Genomic DNA, 13,233 nt, shown 5'->3' on the forward strand with positions numbered 1-13,233 from the left:
TAAAACATTAAGGTGATCATTACAACCTCGGTGGTCTTTTTACAAGAAAAAGGGACGGAGAGCAGCCAACAGTCATAATACGCTGAGCGGCAAACCGCCACTACTGGTGGTCTTCCGCACGGCGCTGAGGAACCGCCGTGCGGAAGACCACCAGTAGCGGCGGTTTGCCGCTCGGCATATTATGACTGTTGGCTGCTCTCCGTCCTTTTTCCGACGGAGAGCCGCCAACAGCCATACTGGCGGGCGGCGGGGAAGTGGAGGTTGCTCCACCTTCACCGCCACGCCAGCAGAACACCGCCCAGCGAATCACGTCCTGTGATTCGGCGTGGTGGTGTTCTGTTGGTGGTGTGGTGTCGGCAGAGCAGGCCCCATGGCTCCCGTCCCCTTCCGGAGGATCGACGGAACAGGTAAGTCGATCGTCCGTTAGGGGAGGGGGGTGGGGGTGTTGTGTGTTGTGTGTTGTGTGGGTGCATGGGGGTGTGCGTCTGTGTATGTAGAGGGGGGGGTGTGAGTGCGTGTATGCTTGCGGGGGTGTTGCGTGTTTTGGGAATGAGTGCGTGTATGTCTGTGGGTATGTCTGTATGGATGTGTGCGTGTATGTTTGTATGTGGGTGTGCATGTCTGACTGTGTGTGTGTGTGTATGTTGGCATGTATGTCGGTGTGTGTGCGTGTGTGTTGGTGGTGCCTGCATGCGTGTCGTGTGTGTGTGAGTTATGTGATGTTGGGGGTCGGGGTGGGGAGGGGGCCCTGCCACCTTTGGGGGGTGGCAGGGGTGGTGGGGGGTGTAGGGGAGGGAGTTGGGATGGGGGTGGGGGAGACCCCTGTCAGTGCCAGGGAAGGAATTCCCCAGTGCTTTTTTAAAAATTAACTCAGAGTCATGATCTACTCTGAAGGTGTCTGGGAGCTACCGGTAGCTCACAATTGACTGGATGGAGACACCTGCTCTAGTCTATACACACGTCACAAGACTATAAATACAGGAGTTCCAGTTTCCATTCCAGTCGAAATGTATGTCCTAACTTGTGTGCTGTTCTTGTGGAAGCTCCAGTTTGAAAACATTTTTACACTGAACATTCTTAACAGTTGCAAAAAGGTCCAAGTAGTGCTCTCCCTCCTGGTCAAAGATGACCTGCACCATTTTAGGATATAGGCACCACTTGTGATCTGCAAGAAGAGGTTTGCTCAGTTCTGCCACTCTCGCATTAAGGGACCCTGCCAGGTGGTTGGCAATGATGAAGACCAGGACACTGGACTCCACGCAGCCCTGCCTGTTGCAGTACCACATGGCAGCAGTGTTGTCTGGGAGAACCTACACCAGCCTCCCCTAATGGACATCAGGAAAGCCTTCAGGCCCAGACAAATGGCCTGCAGAGTCAATAGGCTTCTGATCTCCATCTCTCCCAGGTGACCACCCCCCAACCAAGTAGCGATTCATACATTACTACTGGCAGGTCGGGCAGAGGGACAGTGGCCTGCTGCAAGGCACATTGTGATCAGTCAGCACCCCGGATAGTGGACCGTCTTTTCCGAGACCTGGATAGTGAAAGAACGGAGGCCTTGATGTTGGGCTCACTTTGACTTCAAGTTCCATTGCAGGTCTCACACTTGCAACCTGGTGTGGTTTACATGGAGGACCCATGAAGCTAGGAGGCCAAGAAGCCTCAGAGCCACCGTCACCTGGATCCAGAATCGAGCACAAAACATTGGGATCATAGCCTGTGTTTCCCAGAATCAATGCGTCAGTCAAAAAGCCTTACACTCCACTGTGTTCAAGACTGCCGTAATGAATGGAAGCCTGTTTGACAGACTCAGGTGGGCTCTTTTAATGGTAAACTGCAACAATGCTAGGAGTACTGCCATTGTCCAGAAGCCCACTACCAGCAGCCAGTCATCAACGTATGGTAATACAAAAACTCCCAACCTCTGAAGATGGGCAGCAACCATTGCCATCACTTTCTCCAATACCCAAGGGGCATTGGTGAGGCAAAAGTGGAGCATGGCAAACTGAAATGCTCCTAACCTAACTTGAACCGCAGGCAAGTCCTGTGGGACTGCAGAAATAGGATATAAGAAAACACACGTCCTGTAAGTCCAAGGACACCACCCACTCCTTGGTCAAGAGCATAAAGGATCTGAGCCATTACTATTGTCCACAGGAAGGCGTTCAGAGGTGAGAGGTCCAAGACAGGCCTGAGACCTTCCCCCTGTTTTGGTGCAAAGAAGTAGCAAGAATACAACCCCCCACCCGAGCCGTTCTCAGAGTATGGTACCCTTTCGATGGCACCACTGAGAAAGCAACTGAGAGAGCAACAGGTGCACCCTCTGTGAAACGATGGACAGATGCTCTTCCAAAAACATTGTTCTGGTGTGAGAGGAATATTGGGAAGGAAGAAGAAAAAAGGTAGGGACAATCAGCAAGAACCATCTGTTGGATGTGATGGATTGCCAACTAGGAGAAAATGCTGGATCCTGCACCCCATGAGTTGGGCATGCACATCTAAGAGCAAACTAAAGTGGTTTTTTGGCTGTTGTGAAAGAACAGAGGTTGGGGACTGGTGCCTCTGCTGGCCTCCATGCTGTATGTTGGTTCCTCTGCCCTGAAATGACTGGGCTGTTTGCTGCATCGCTGGCTGGGAGGCTGTCTATGCCTACATGCCAGCCTCAGCATTAGCCCCTAAATTTTCAGCTATGGTGGGGAAATGTTTTTTTTTCAGGGTTCAACAACCCCAAAGAGGCTAAGCCCATCAAAGGGCATATCCACACACCTGTACATTGCCAGAAAATCTGGTTGGCCTAATCCAGGCATGTCTATGAAGCACAACACTGCTACCAAGTGGCACAGCAAGGGCAATCTGCGGTATTCAAGCATATGTGGATGACAAACTTGGCCACAACTTTCCCATCACCAAAGACATTGTAAGTTCTGACAGGACTGCCTGCCAGATCTTCCTAGCCATTTCCCAAAGGGCATGTGTTGTTACTGGCCCAATAGACAGACTGCGCTTACAGATCTCAGTGCCAGACTAGCACAAGAAAACATATATTTGCCAAAGTTGTCAAATCTTCTGGATTTTCTATCTGGCAAATTGTTTGGAAATGAGTTAGGATTCACCTCAGTTGTTGAGGCCTGTACGATGAGACTTTCCAGAGTAGCATGTCTGGTGTAATAATCTGGGTCCTGCCAGCTACCAGGTGTGCAGGAACATGTTTTCGACCAGGTAGCCATTGGAGTGTCTGTGGGGGAGTCATGAAATGAAAGCAAGGGCTCAGATGTTGCTGGGCCAGTGTAGGAAGCTGGCTCTGTATATACTACATCAAAATGAGATATAGTGTGCACAGAGGCCAGGGGTTCCCCAAGAGGCTTGAGAGAGGCAATAATACATAATACGAATGCTCTATTTGTGGTAGTGTGGTCGAGCAGTTAGGTTTATCAGAGGGTAGTGTTAAGCATTTGTTGTACACACACATGCAATCAGTGAAAACACAAACTCAATGACTTAACTCCAGACCAATAGGTTTTTATATAGAAAAATATTCTTTTGTTAATTTATTTTTAGAACCACAAGATTCATTTAGCAGGCAAGTACATTAAATGAAAGGAACTTTGCATAGTAATCATTGAGACTTTGAATAGATTCAATGTTGTACACAGTTTTCATTAAAATGGCAAAAAGGTATTTTAAAAGTGGACACTGCAATTTTCAACAGTTCCTGGGGGAGGTAAGTACAATACAGTTTGAGAGGTAAGTATCACACTTACGGGTTCAGTCTCCGGGGCAGAGGTAGCCCACCGTTGGGGGTTCAAGGCAACCCCAAACACCCAGCACCAGCAACACAGGGCCGGTCAAGTGCAGAGGTCAAACAGGAGCCAAAATAACATGGGCGCCAATGGAGAAAGGGGGTACTCCAGTTCCAGTCTGCTTGCATGTAAGTACCCGCGTTGTCGGAGGGCAGACCAGGGGGGGTTTGGAGGAGTACTGGAGGGGCCCCAAGTAGGCACAAAAACCACACCCTCAGCGGCACGGGGGCGGCTGGGTGTAGTGTGCAAACAGGGTGTTGGGTTCTCAACAGAACTCTATGGAGGGACCCGGGGGTCACTTATGCGCTGCAGGCAGGGCACCGGGGGGCCTCTCGGGCAAGCCACTGACTGGGCAAGGTTGAGGGCGGCCTGCTGGTCGTTGCTGCACCGGTGGTCGGTTGATCACAGGCCTGGGGGCTGTTGGTGCAGTGCTTCTCCAGGCGTCGGATATCTTCGTCCGGGGCAGTTGCGGTTAGGGGGGTCCTAGGAATTTCCTCTGCAGGCATCGTCATGGGGGTTCAGGGAGGGCAGCCCAGGGTGGACATGTCGTCGAAGTCGCCTGGGGGTCCTCTCTGGTGAGTTGGTTTCTCTGGACTTGGGCTGGGGGCGTTAGGTGCAGAATAGTCGAGACTCACGCTTCTGGAGTGAGGTGGGAGTCCCTTTAAAGATGGATGTCTTTTCTTCTGGTTGGGCAGAGCCGCTGCCCACAGGAGCTCTTGGTCTTCGGTGATGCAGGCAGTCTCCTGGAGGCTTTTCAGGGGTCGCTGGTCCTGTAGAACGCGTCGCTTTTCAGTTGCAGGGTCTTTGAAGCAGGAGACAGGAGGGTAGGGCTGGGGACAAGTTAATTGTTGTCTCCTTCTCTTCTCTGCGGGGTTTTCATCTCAGCAGTCTTTCTTCTTCTTATGAGGTCATCAGGAATCTGAAGAGCTGGGTTCAGGGTCGCCCCTAAATACTAATTTTAGGGGTGTGTTAGGGTTAGAGGGCAGTAGCCAATAGCTACTGTCCCTAAGGGTGGCTACACCCTCCTTGTGCCCACTCTCTCCGGGAAGAGGAGCACAACCCTATCCTTATTGGTCCTAATCCTCCAAAGCAAGATGGAGAATTTCTCAAGGAGTTGGTCACTTCAGCTCTGGTCACCTTAGGGGAGGACCTGGCTGAGTGGGTGATTCCTCCATGTTTTTCTCATTATCCCTCCGGACTTGCTGCCAAAAGTGGGGGCTCGTCTGGGGGGTGGGCATCTCCACTATCTGGAGGGCCCTGGGACATTGTAACACCAGGCTTGAGCCTTTGAGGCTCACTGCCAGGTGTTACAGTTCCTGCAGGGGGAGGTGTGAAGCACCCCCACCCAGGACAGCCTTTGTTTCTGACCACAGAGTGCACAAAGGCACTCACCCCATGTGGTCAGAAACTTGTCTGAATGTGGCAGGCTGGCACAGATCGAGGGGTGAGGGGTGCCTGAGGGTGGCATAATACATGCAGCAGCCCTAAGGGACTTTCCCTGGCCACAGGGACCTTGGTACCTGGGTACCTTTAACAATGGACTTAACTGTATTCCAGGGCTGTGCCAATTGTGGAAACAAAGGTATAGTTTTAAGGAAAGAACATTGGTGCTGGGGCCTGGTTAGCAGGGTCCCAGCACACTTCCAATCAAAGCTGGCATCAACACTAGGCAAAAAGTGGGGGGTGACCATGCCAACAGTGGCATTTTCCTGCACTTCTCAACAAATATTTTCAGTAAAAGTTATCCCTCTTTAAGGATATAACCTGCTATGATTTCCAGTATCATGGTGGCAGTGCAAGGAGTCTAAATAAAAGCTCCATGCAACCACTCCAAGCTCGACAACTATTTAGCTCCTGAATTAGGAACAAAATTGCTTGAAAATCCACTGAATCCACTACTCACACAGTGCAGGCCATAAAGACTGTTGTATGGCTCAGAGATGGATGAGCCAGGGGAGACTGGAGGCAGGTGGAGGCAAGTCTCCATGGCTCAGGTGGCAGCAGAGAATGAGTGAACTAATCACTGCCCCATCAGGGATTTTGTGGACAAGCACTATAAGAGACAGTAGTACCATTCTGGGGGACAGTGCAAGTCCTGATCTGACCTCTTCAAAGTGACCAAAGTGCACAAAAACGACTGCTGGCGGCTTTCCGCCCAAATTGTGGCTGAAATCTTTCAGTGGTTGTAATATGGCGGTCTTCTGGCGCCCCCGGCTTCGGCGGTCTCTGAAATCATAATGAGGGCCAATGTGCCAACTTTCCCTTTCTGTCCTTCAGAGTTTTGGAGGGAAAAGTCTTACATATATTGCAGCGTGCAAGCATACTGTGTTTTGTGAAGTTATAGTGTGACCCGATCTTCTTCTCTATGTCAGTGACAGCACAGTCTACTGGCTACTAATGAGCAAAGTTCCTTTGTTATGTGAAACCCAGAACCTTGCAAAGTAATTTCCTGTCTAGACTCTGTTTCATAAAAGCTTTAGTACTGAGACCATTGGGAACATTTTTGGGTTGGCATGGCACAAGATGGAAGGTGAGGATAGCTTCCCCGTTCAGTAGAAGTGTATTGCCTGCATTCCAGTACTGGCATGTAGAGACCCAGATACTGAAGTGAGGAAGATGGAGACAGGACTACCTTTAAAAATTCCTTAAGGCCCTTTTTAGCAAAAGGTTGCTGATTGTTTCTTCCTGAGCACTACAGTTTGGTTGACGGTAGGGGTGTACGGTGGGACTGCAATTTCAGTTATTCAAGTTGAGGAAGTTTCTTGGCAGGACCTGCCCTATTGTTTGTTTCTGATTACTGCTTCAGGAAGGTGATGGCAGGCAGGTGCAGAGAGCTCACTCCTCGATGTGCTCATAGCCAGCCCCATTGCTACCTGCAGTAACAATCATAACTCTGCACAAAGGCTGTGACTGGAAAGCAGTAGGAAAAAGACCATTGAAGAAAAACTCAAACCAGTTCTGAAGCCTGAGACAGTAGATCCATATCCCATGTCTGGAAAATGTTTATTAAAGTGGGATCCATATTGTTTATGAACAAGGGAGGGAGTGTTCCCCAGAATACTCAGACATTTGAGTGACCAGAGCGTGTGTCTGCATGATAGGACATCTCCTGAAGTCTGAAACTTGTTATAGAAGCTGAAGGACTGCCTATGTGCCAAGAAACCTGCCTCCTTAGCAGCCCCCCCCACCCCCCAGGAGTTTGCGGCCTGAGATGGCAATTCAGCATTCAGGAGTGGGGGCCGGCAATGAAGGTGAGGGGAAGGTTGGGACAAGTCTCCTGGAGATGTTGGGAGAGGAGTGTTTCAGGAGGGGATGAGGAGGGGGGGCTGTAGAGGACAGCATGTGTCAATATGGCCAGAGCTGTGGACCGGGAAACCAGCCTCGAGTCCCAGCGTCTCCTCACTTTGCCTAAAAAGCACAAATGTGATCTTGTGTATTTGAGGCTCATAGATAGCCACCAGTATTGCAGCGCTTTACTTCACAAAAAAAAGTCAAGGGGTGCTGGGTGCCACTAAACAAAGAGCAGTAGGGAGGGTCGGATGGGGCCTGGTGAGAAAGGCAGATAATCAGAGAGCCTGGGACCCCGAGGAGGGTCCTGTGCATTTCCAAGTAATCAACACAGGCAGGCGACAGAGGAATATAACTCCTCACCTGCCTGTTGTTCAACCTTCTTTTATTGGCCCAGCTCAGTGTAGTCAACAAAAGGAGAATCTACCTTGGTGTTTTTTTAAATGCCAATATTTTGTAGCCACTTTTGTAAAAAATTCAGGCTTTCTACAAACGTGCCAATTTCATCATTTTTTTGCCAACCACGAAATTGAGATATCCTGGTTCTTAGAGCTGGAATGAGAGGGCCTGGCCCTGCGAGACAAGACACTGTCCAAAAGGAGAGGCCCAGCATATTCGCAAGGTGTGGGGAACCCAGAACCAGCTGACTGCTGAAAGGAGGCAAAGCTGGTCCTGACCTAAAGTCTGCAGGGTCCTCCAGTCTTCCATTATAGCTTTCACCACGAGTTGGGCAAATTAGCATTTTGCAGCTCAGCGTTCTCGCCAGCAGTCCATGAACACCTAGTGGTGCCACTGCCACACAAGAGGAGCTAGTGCATCAACCTCTAGGGCCACAACTGCCAAAGACGAGCATCTGCCTATAAAGGCCTCCTAGGTCACAACTGTCGAATAGAAACTCTTGCCTGAACAGGCCTCCAGGGTGGCAACTGCTGAATATGAGCGTTCATCTGCATCAGTCCCAAGGGCCACAATCGCAGACAACAAATGTCTGCTGTGTTAACCTGAACACTGATCATGGAAAAAGCTGCAGAGGGCTGTGCTCAATGCTTACCATCCTAAAAGGGCCTAGACAGCTGTCCGTGGTCGTCCTCTCCAGTGCAGAAGCTCAAGACTGAACACAGTGATCACCCTATCTTACATCTGGAACACACTGGTGTCACTGAGCTGGTAACTGTGTATTTACCTTTTATATAGATTGAACTTAATCTTTTGAACAAACCTGCACCAACAATATTTACACAAAAGGTTCATCTCAACAACAATCAACCATCATGTGATCTGGGTATGGCCTGTTGCTTTGTTCAGTTTGAATTCAGTGCAATAAATGAACACATCTGCATGTGATAGCTCAGCACAGATCTTCTTAGCCTCCACTATGTTGGGACATCTGTGTCTCTTGCCCAACTAATAGCTGTAGTTCCCAGCTAAGTGATGGCTCTTTTGGATTCCCTCTGAAGGGACCGCTTCCAAAGCCTCCTACTCACCTAAAGGCTCTAGGCCCCAGCTGGGCACCAATCTTATGAGCCTCCACTGTGCCGGGGAAGATCCCAGAGCCTTTACTTATTTCACCATGGCAGGTCTCAGCTCAGCGCATGTGCTCAGAGCCTCCCTAGTAGTTGGATGGATCCCAGAACCTCTCACCCAGTTAATGGCAGAAGGCACCATTTGACTGAAGGTAATTTTAGCTTTCCTTGTAGTAGGACAGATTCCGCAGCCTCTCACACATTTAAAGAGTCCTCACCGTGTAGGTCTTGGCTTCCAGCGGTGAGAAGATCCACTCCACATGAGCAGTCATGCCCGGCAGGATCTCCCCTCGTGGGTTCAGACACTGGAATATGGGATGCTGGAAGTTGCTCTCTTGCACCTCCCTCAGATGGTCCAGCTGAATCTCATATATCACCGGTATGGAACCTCCGTTGTACAGTTCGTAGATCTGAGACGAAAGGAAGCAGCCATTATTAGTTGGAAATAAGTGACAGAAAAACATACAAAAATTACTGAAATTAACTTATAGCTTGTGAGATAAAGAGTAATGAAAAATGTTGTGAGTATAAAGCAATTAGTTTCTTTAATTGGACCCATCTAAAAAATGTTAGGTGGAACCACCTTTAAATCTGATCTAGTAGTAAGCATTACATTGCTCTTAAGGTATGTCTGCTTTTAAGATAGCCAAAGTAGATGGATTTGGACACAATTAATTTAAGCGGAAATCATCTCCATACTCAGTGGTTGTCCTGAAAACATTGTATGAACCCAACTACTTTAACCTATGCTGAGTTAGTGGACCTATGGGGAATGAGGGTAGCACAGTTAGAAATACAAACATTCGGTTTGGAGTATCCAAAAAAAAGGCTTCACACACTCGTAGTCCACATTGGTTTTAAAGCAGTGTGAAGGTCACTTTTGTTTCTGTTTTTCTGTCTTTTTACTTGCTCATGAGTCCATATTTTCATTTTCATTTTTACTGCATTGGTTCCTACTTATGTACCTCAAATTCATTAAGTTTCATTGGCAATTGTGTTGTTTAGACAATAAATTCAATTACAATTCTTCACTGTGAATTACTGCTTTTTAGTTTTCCAGTAATGCTTATTTGTGAATGATTGTCTCAAACTTGTCCCACCAAACACAATTCTCATAAAACTTGTTGGGCCTGACTCACAAAGGCAAATATACACGTATAGATTTACTTACATGTATTCTTATTACTACACCTAGATGTAAGTCTACATTTCTTTCCTAGTAACCATTTCTGAGTGTAGAGTTCCACATAGGCTTAGACTTGTATGCCTCCACTCCAGTTCAAGGGGTAGAACCTCCTGAAACATAAATTATGATTGTAAGGCTATTAATAGTTTTGTGAGTGGTTTTTACCGACCACCTACTTGCCGGACATGTCCACCAATGAGGCAGAGCCCTCCACATGCGGGGCAGAACCTCCACCAAGAAGATCACTGAATGGAAGGGAATATTATACACATGACCCAAATTGCACACACCAGACACTCATTCACCTAAAAACACATACAAACACAAACTAGGCTATTACTTTTTCCTCTTGGATTACATGCCCCTCCAGCCACTAGGAGCCACACTCTCCCTCTGGGATGCAGACATAAACTCTGAAGAGGAAGAATACATTTACTAATTAGGAGACAGCCCTTGTAGTAAAATCTGTAGTGAAACACTACAAAAACCTACTTAGGCTGCATCCATACAAACTCAGTAGAGCATAACTGATAGTCTTGTAGGAGAAAGTGACAGGCTGTCAATGCATTGGGGGAGGAGGCATATATGGTGGGAGATTAAAGAAACAATGGCAGGATGAGAGGAGGTGGGTGAAGAAGTTTGTTAGGATTCAGCTGGCTCAAGCCCTTCCTGGAGGAACACCTGGATCCTGTCTACATCTCTTCCTCCCTGAGGAAGGTGTCTGTTCCATAATGCACCCTCGCCTGCTATATTGGCTGCCTGTTGCAGACAACTCTATTGTCACACCTGGTAAGAAGTGAACCCCCCTCTATGTCCCTACAGCAAATTCTACAACCACTCAACCTGCTCTGACTTTCCTCCAAAAGCACGCCTTTTTGCAAACATCACATACACGTTCATAAAACACACACTTTTTACGTTTATGTTTATATTTATTTAATTTTATGCTTTCTTCCACTCATACAGTCAGTATTACTTGTAAACTGCCTGTGACAGCTGGGGCAGGAGTATGTTCTAATGTGGCAGGGCAACACACCCTCCCAACTTCTAAACCTAACTCGACAATGTAGACAGGTATGTCATAATGCCACAAATGTCACTACTACCACACTATAGGGACTTTCTATAGCATGATTTGTTGTAGTCTTATATTTTTGTGTTTAAATTGGTGTTTTATTTTGACAAATAATTGTATTTAACTATCACTTGGATAGTCATATGTTTAATATTATGCTCACACACTTTTATTTTTATCCACTTTTAAGGTCCAGTGTGGTTGTCCCAGCCACCACCTGTTACTTCTATTACTAGAGCTGCAACAAAACCTACACAGAGCAAATATGCGATAGCGAATGGTGAGTATAAAATTAACTCTTTTGGGTTTAGCCTATCTCTCTATTTGTAAGTGACAATGTAGATGTATGCTTAGTGTCCCACATCCCTTTAGCATATTTACGATATACTTTTTCAAATGTATTTATCATTAGTCTTGGCACTGAAATGGCAGCACAAGTATAGGTACGTAAGGCCTTGTGTTAATCTGTAGAGAAGGAAGAATCAGTGTCTCATACTTTATATTCAACCCATCACCATACTGTAGGAAAGTGCCTCTTTTGACAAGCTCATCCCCCTCTTAATGCCTGGTTTCTGGTGTAATTTTGATTGAAAGTGCACTGGGTTTCTGTTAACCAGGTCCCCAGTTCCAGATCTCTTCCCCCAAAACTGCACAGTTGTTTTTCCAAATTGGCAAAAACTTTAGCACTCACTCAGTGGCTCCCACAGGACCTACTGGGAGTAGGGACTCCTTTTCACTGAGGCCAGTTACCCCAAACCTGGGGCCACTAGGAGAGTGGTAGTGCCTCAGCAGGTGGAGAGTTTCTACTCACAATGGCCCATGACATCCTCCTAGCTGAGCATCTTGGCCAGGATAAAACTTGGAGTACGTTAGTGAGCCAGTTCTACTGATCAGGTATGTCCCAGAAGGTGAAGGAGTTTTGTAACACCTGTGCCACCTGTCAAGCCCGTGGCGAGACAGGTGACCACCCAAAGGCTCAAGAAAGAAAGATTCAACAAGACATTGAAAAGTATGATTGGTGGACTCCCTGAAAAACTCTGAAGGAGGTGGGATGTCTTAATTTCATGCCTGCTTTTTGCTTACAGGGAAGTGCCACAGAAGGGAGTAGGTTTTTTCCCCCTTTGAGCTTCTGTTTCGGCATCCTGTGAGGGTACCACTTAATCTTGTGAAGGAAGAATGGGAGAGACCTCTCAGAGAACCTAAACAGGATATTGTGGACAGTATGCTTGGACTTCACTCTTGAATGACTGAGTACATGGAAAAGCATCCAAAAACCTCCAGGCCAGTGGGGAGTTCCAGAAGCTCTGGTATGATGAAAATGCTGCACTGGTGGAATTCCAACCAGGGCAGAAGTTGAGTGTTTTGGAGCCTTTGACTCCTAGGGCCCTCCAGGACAAGTGGAGTGGACCTTACCCTGTCCTAGAAAGAAAAGGGGAAGTCACCTTCCTGGTGGACTTGTGCTCTTGCAGGAACCCCAAAAGGGTCATCCATGTCAACCGCCTTAAAACCTATCATGACAAAGCTGAGATGACCATGTCATGGTCACTGATGAGGAACAGGAGGTTGAGAGTGAACCTCTCCCTGATCCCCTCTCTAGCAACTCCAAAGATGGCTCAGTGAAGAAGTGGTCTTTTCAGACACCCTCACCGACCAACAGCAGACTGACTGTATGCAAGTCGTGCATCAGTATGTTGAGCTCTTCTCTTTGACCCCTGGTCGGACTACCTGGTGTACACATGTTGTAGACAATTGAGACAGTTTACCTGTTAAAATTAAAATCTACAGACAGTCTGATCATGTCAAAGAGAGCATCAAAGCCGAAGTAAGCAAGATGCTGGAATTGGGAGTCATTAAGCACTCTGAGAGCCCCTGGGCCAGACCAGTTGTCTTAGTTCCCAAGCCTCATTCCCAGGGTGGAAAGAGAAAAATTAGGTTTTGTGTGGATTATAGGAGCCTTGATGCTGTAACCAAAACAGATGCACACTCAATTTCTAGGGCTGATTAACTAAATGATAGGTTAAAGGCAGCCAAATATCTCAGTAACTTTGATCTCATATCAGGGTACTGGCAGATAGGCCTGAACCTTGGAGCAAAAGAGAAACCAGCAGGATGGGCATTATCTATTTACTGTTATGCCTTTTGGATTAAATAATGCCCCTGCTACCTTGTAGAGGTTGGTGAACAACGTCCAGGCTGGGTTGGAAGACTTCAGTGCAGCATATCTTGATCATATTGCTGTCTTTAGCTTCACCTGACAGGATCACCTGATCCACCTGGGGAAGGTCCTAGAGGCTCTGAAAAGTGCATGCCTCACTATCAAGGCAAGCAAGTGCTAGATAGGGCAGAGCACGGTTGTATACT

At 47.6% G+C, this 13,233-nt stretch overlaps 1 protein-coding gene across 2 annotated transcripts in view; it reads right to left on the reverse strand.

Moving 5' to 3' along the window:
* Positions 1-13,233, reverse strand: part of CFAP65 (cilia and flagella associated protein 65) — a 433,505-nt gene that overhangs the window by 126,897 nt on the left and 293,375 nt on the right. For both annotated transcript variants that reach the window (XM_069227128.1, XM_069227129.1), the window contains exon 23: positions 8,830-9,021. In XM_069227128.1, coding sequence (XP_069083229.1) covers positions 8,830-9,021 — 192 coding nt within the window. The remainder of the gene's footprint in view (positions 1-8,829; positions 9,022-13,233) is intronic.

The sequence above is a fragment of the Pleurodeles waltl genome, chromosome 3_2 (assembly GCF_031143425.1).
Source record: "Pleurodeles waltl isolate 20211129_DDA chromosome 3_2, aPleWal1.hap1.20221129, whole genome shotgun sequence".
Classification (NCBI taxonomy): Eukaryota; Metazoa; Chordata; class Amphibia; order Caudata; family Salamandridae; genus Pleurodeles; species Pleurodeles waltl.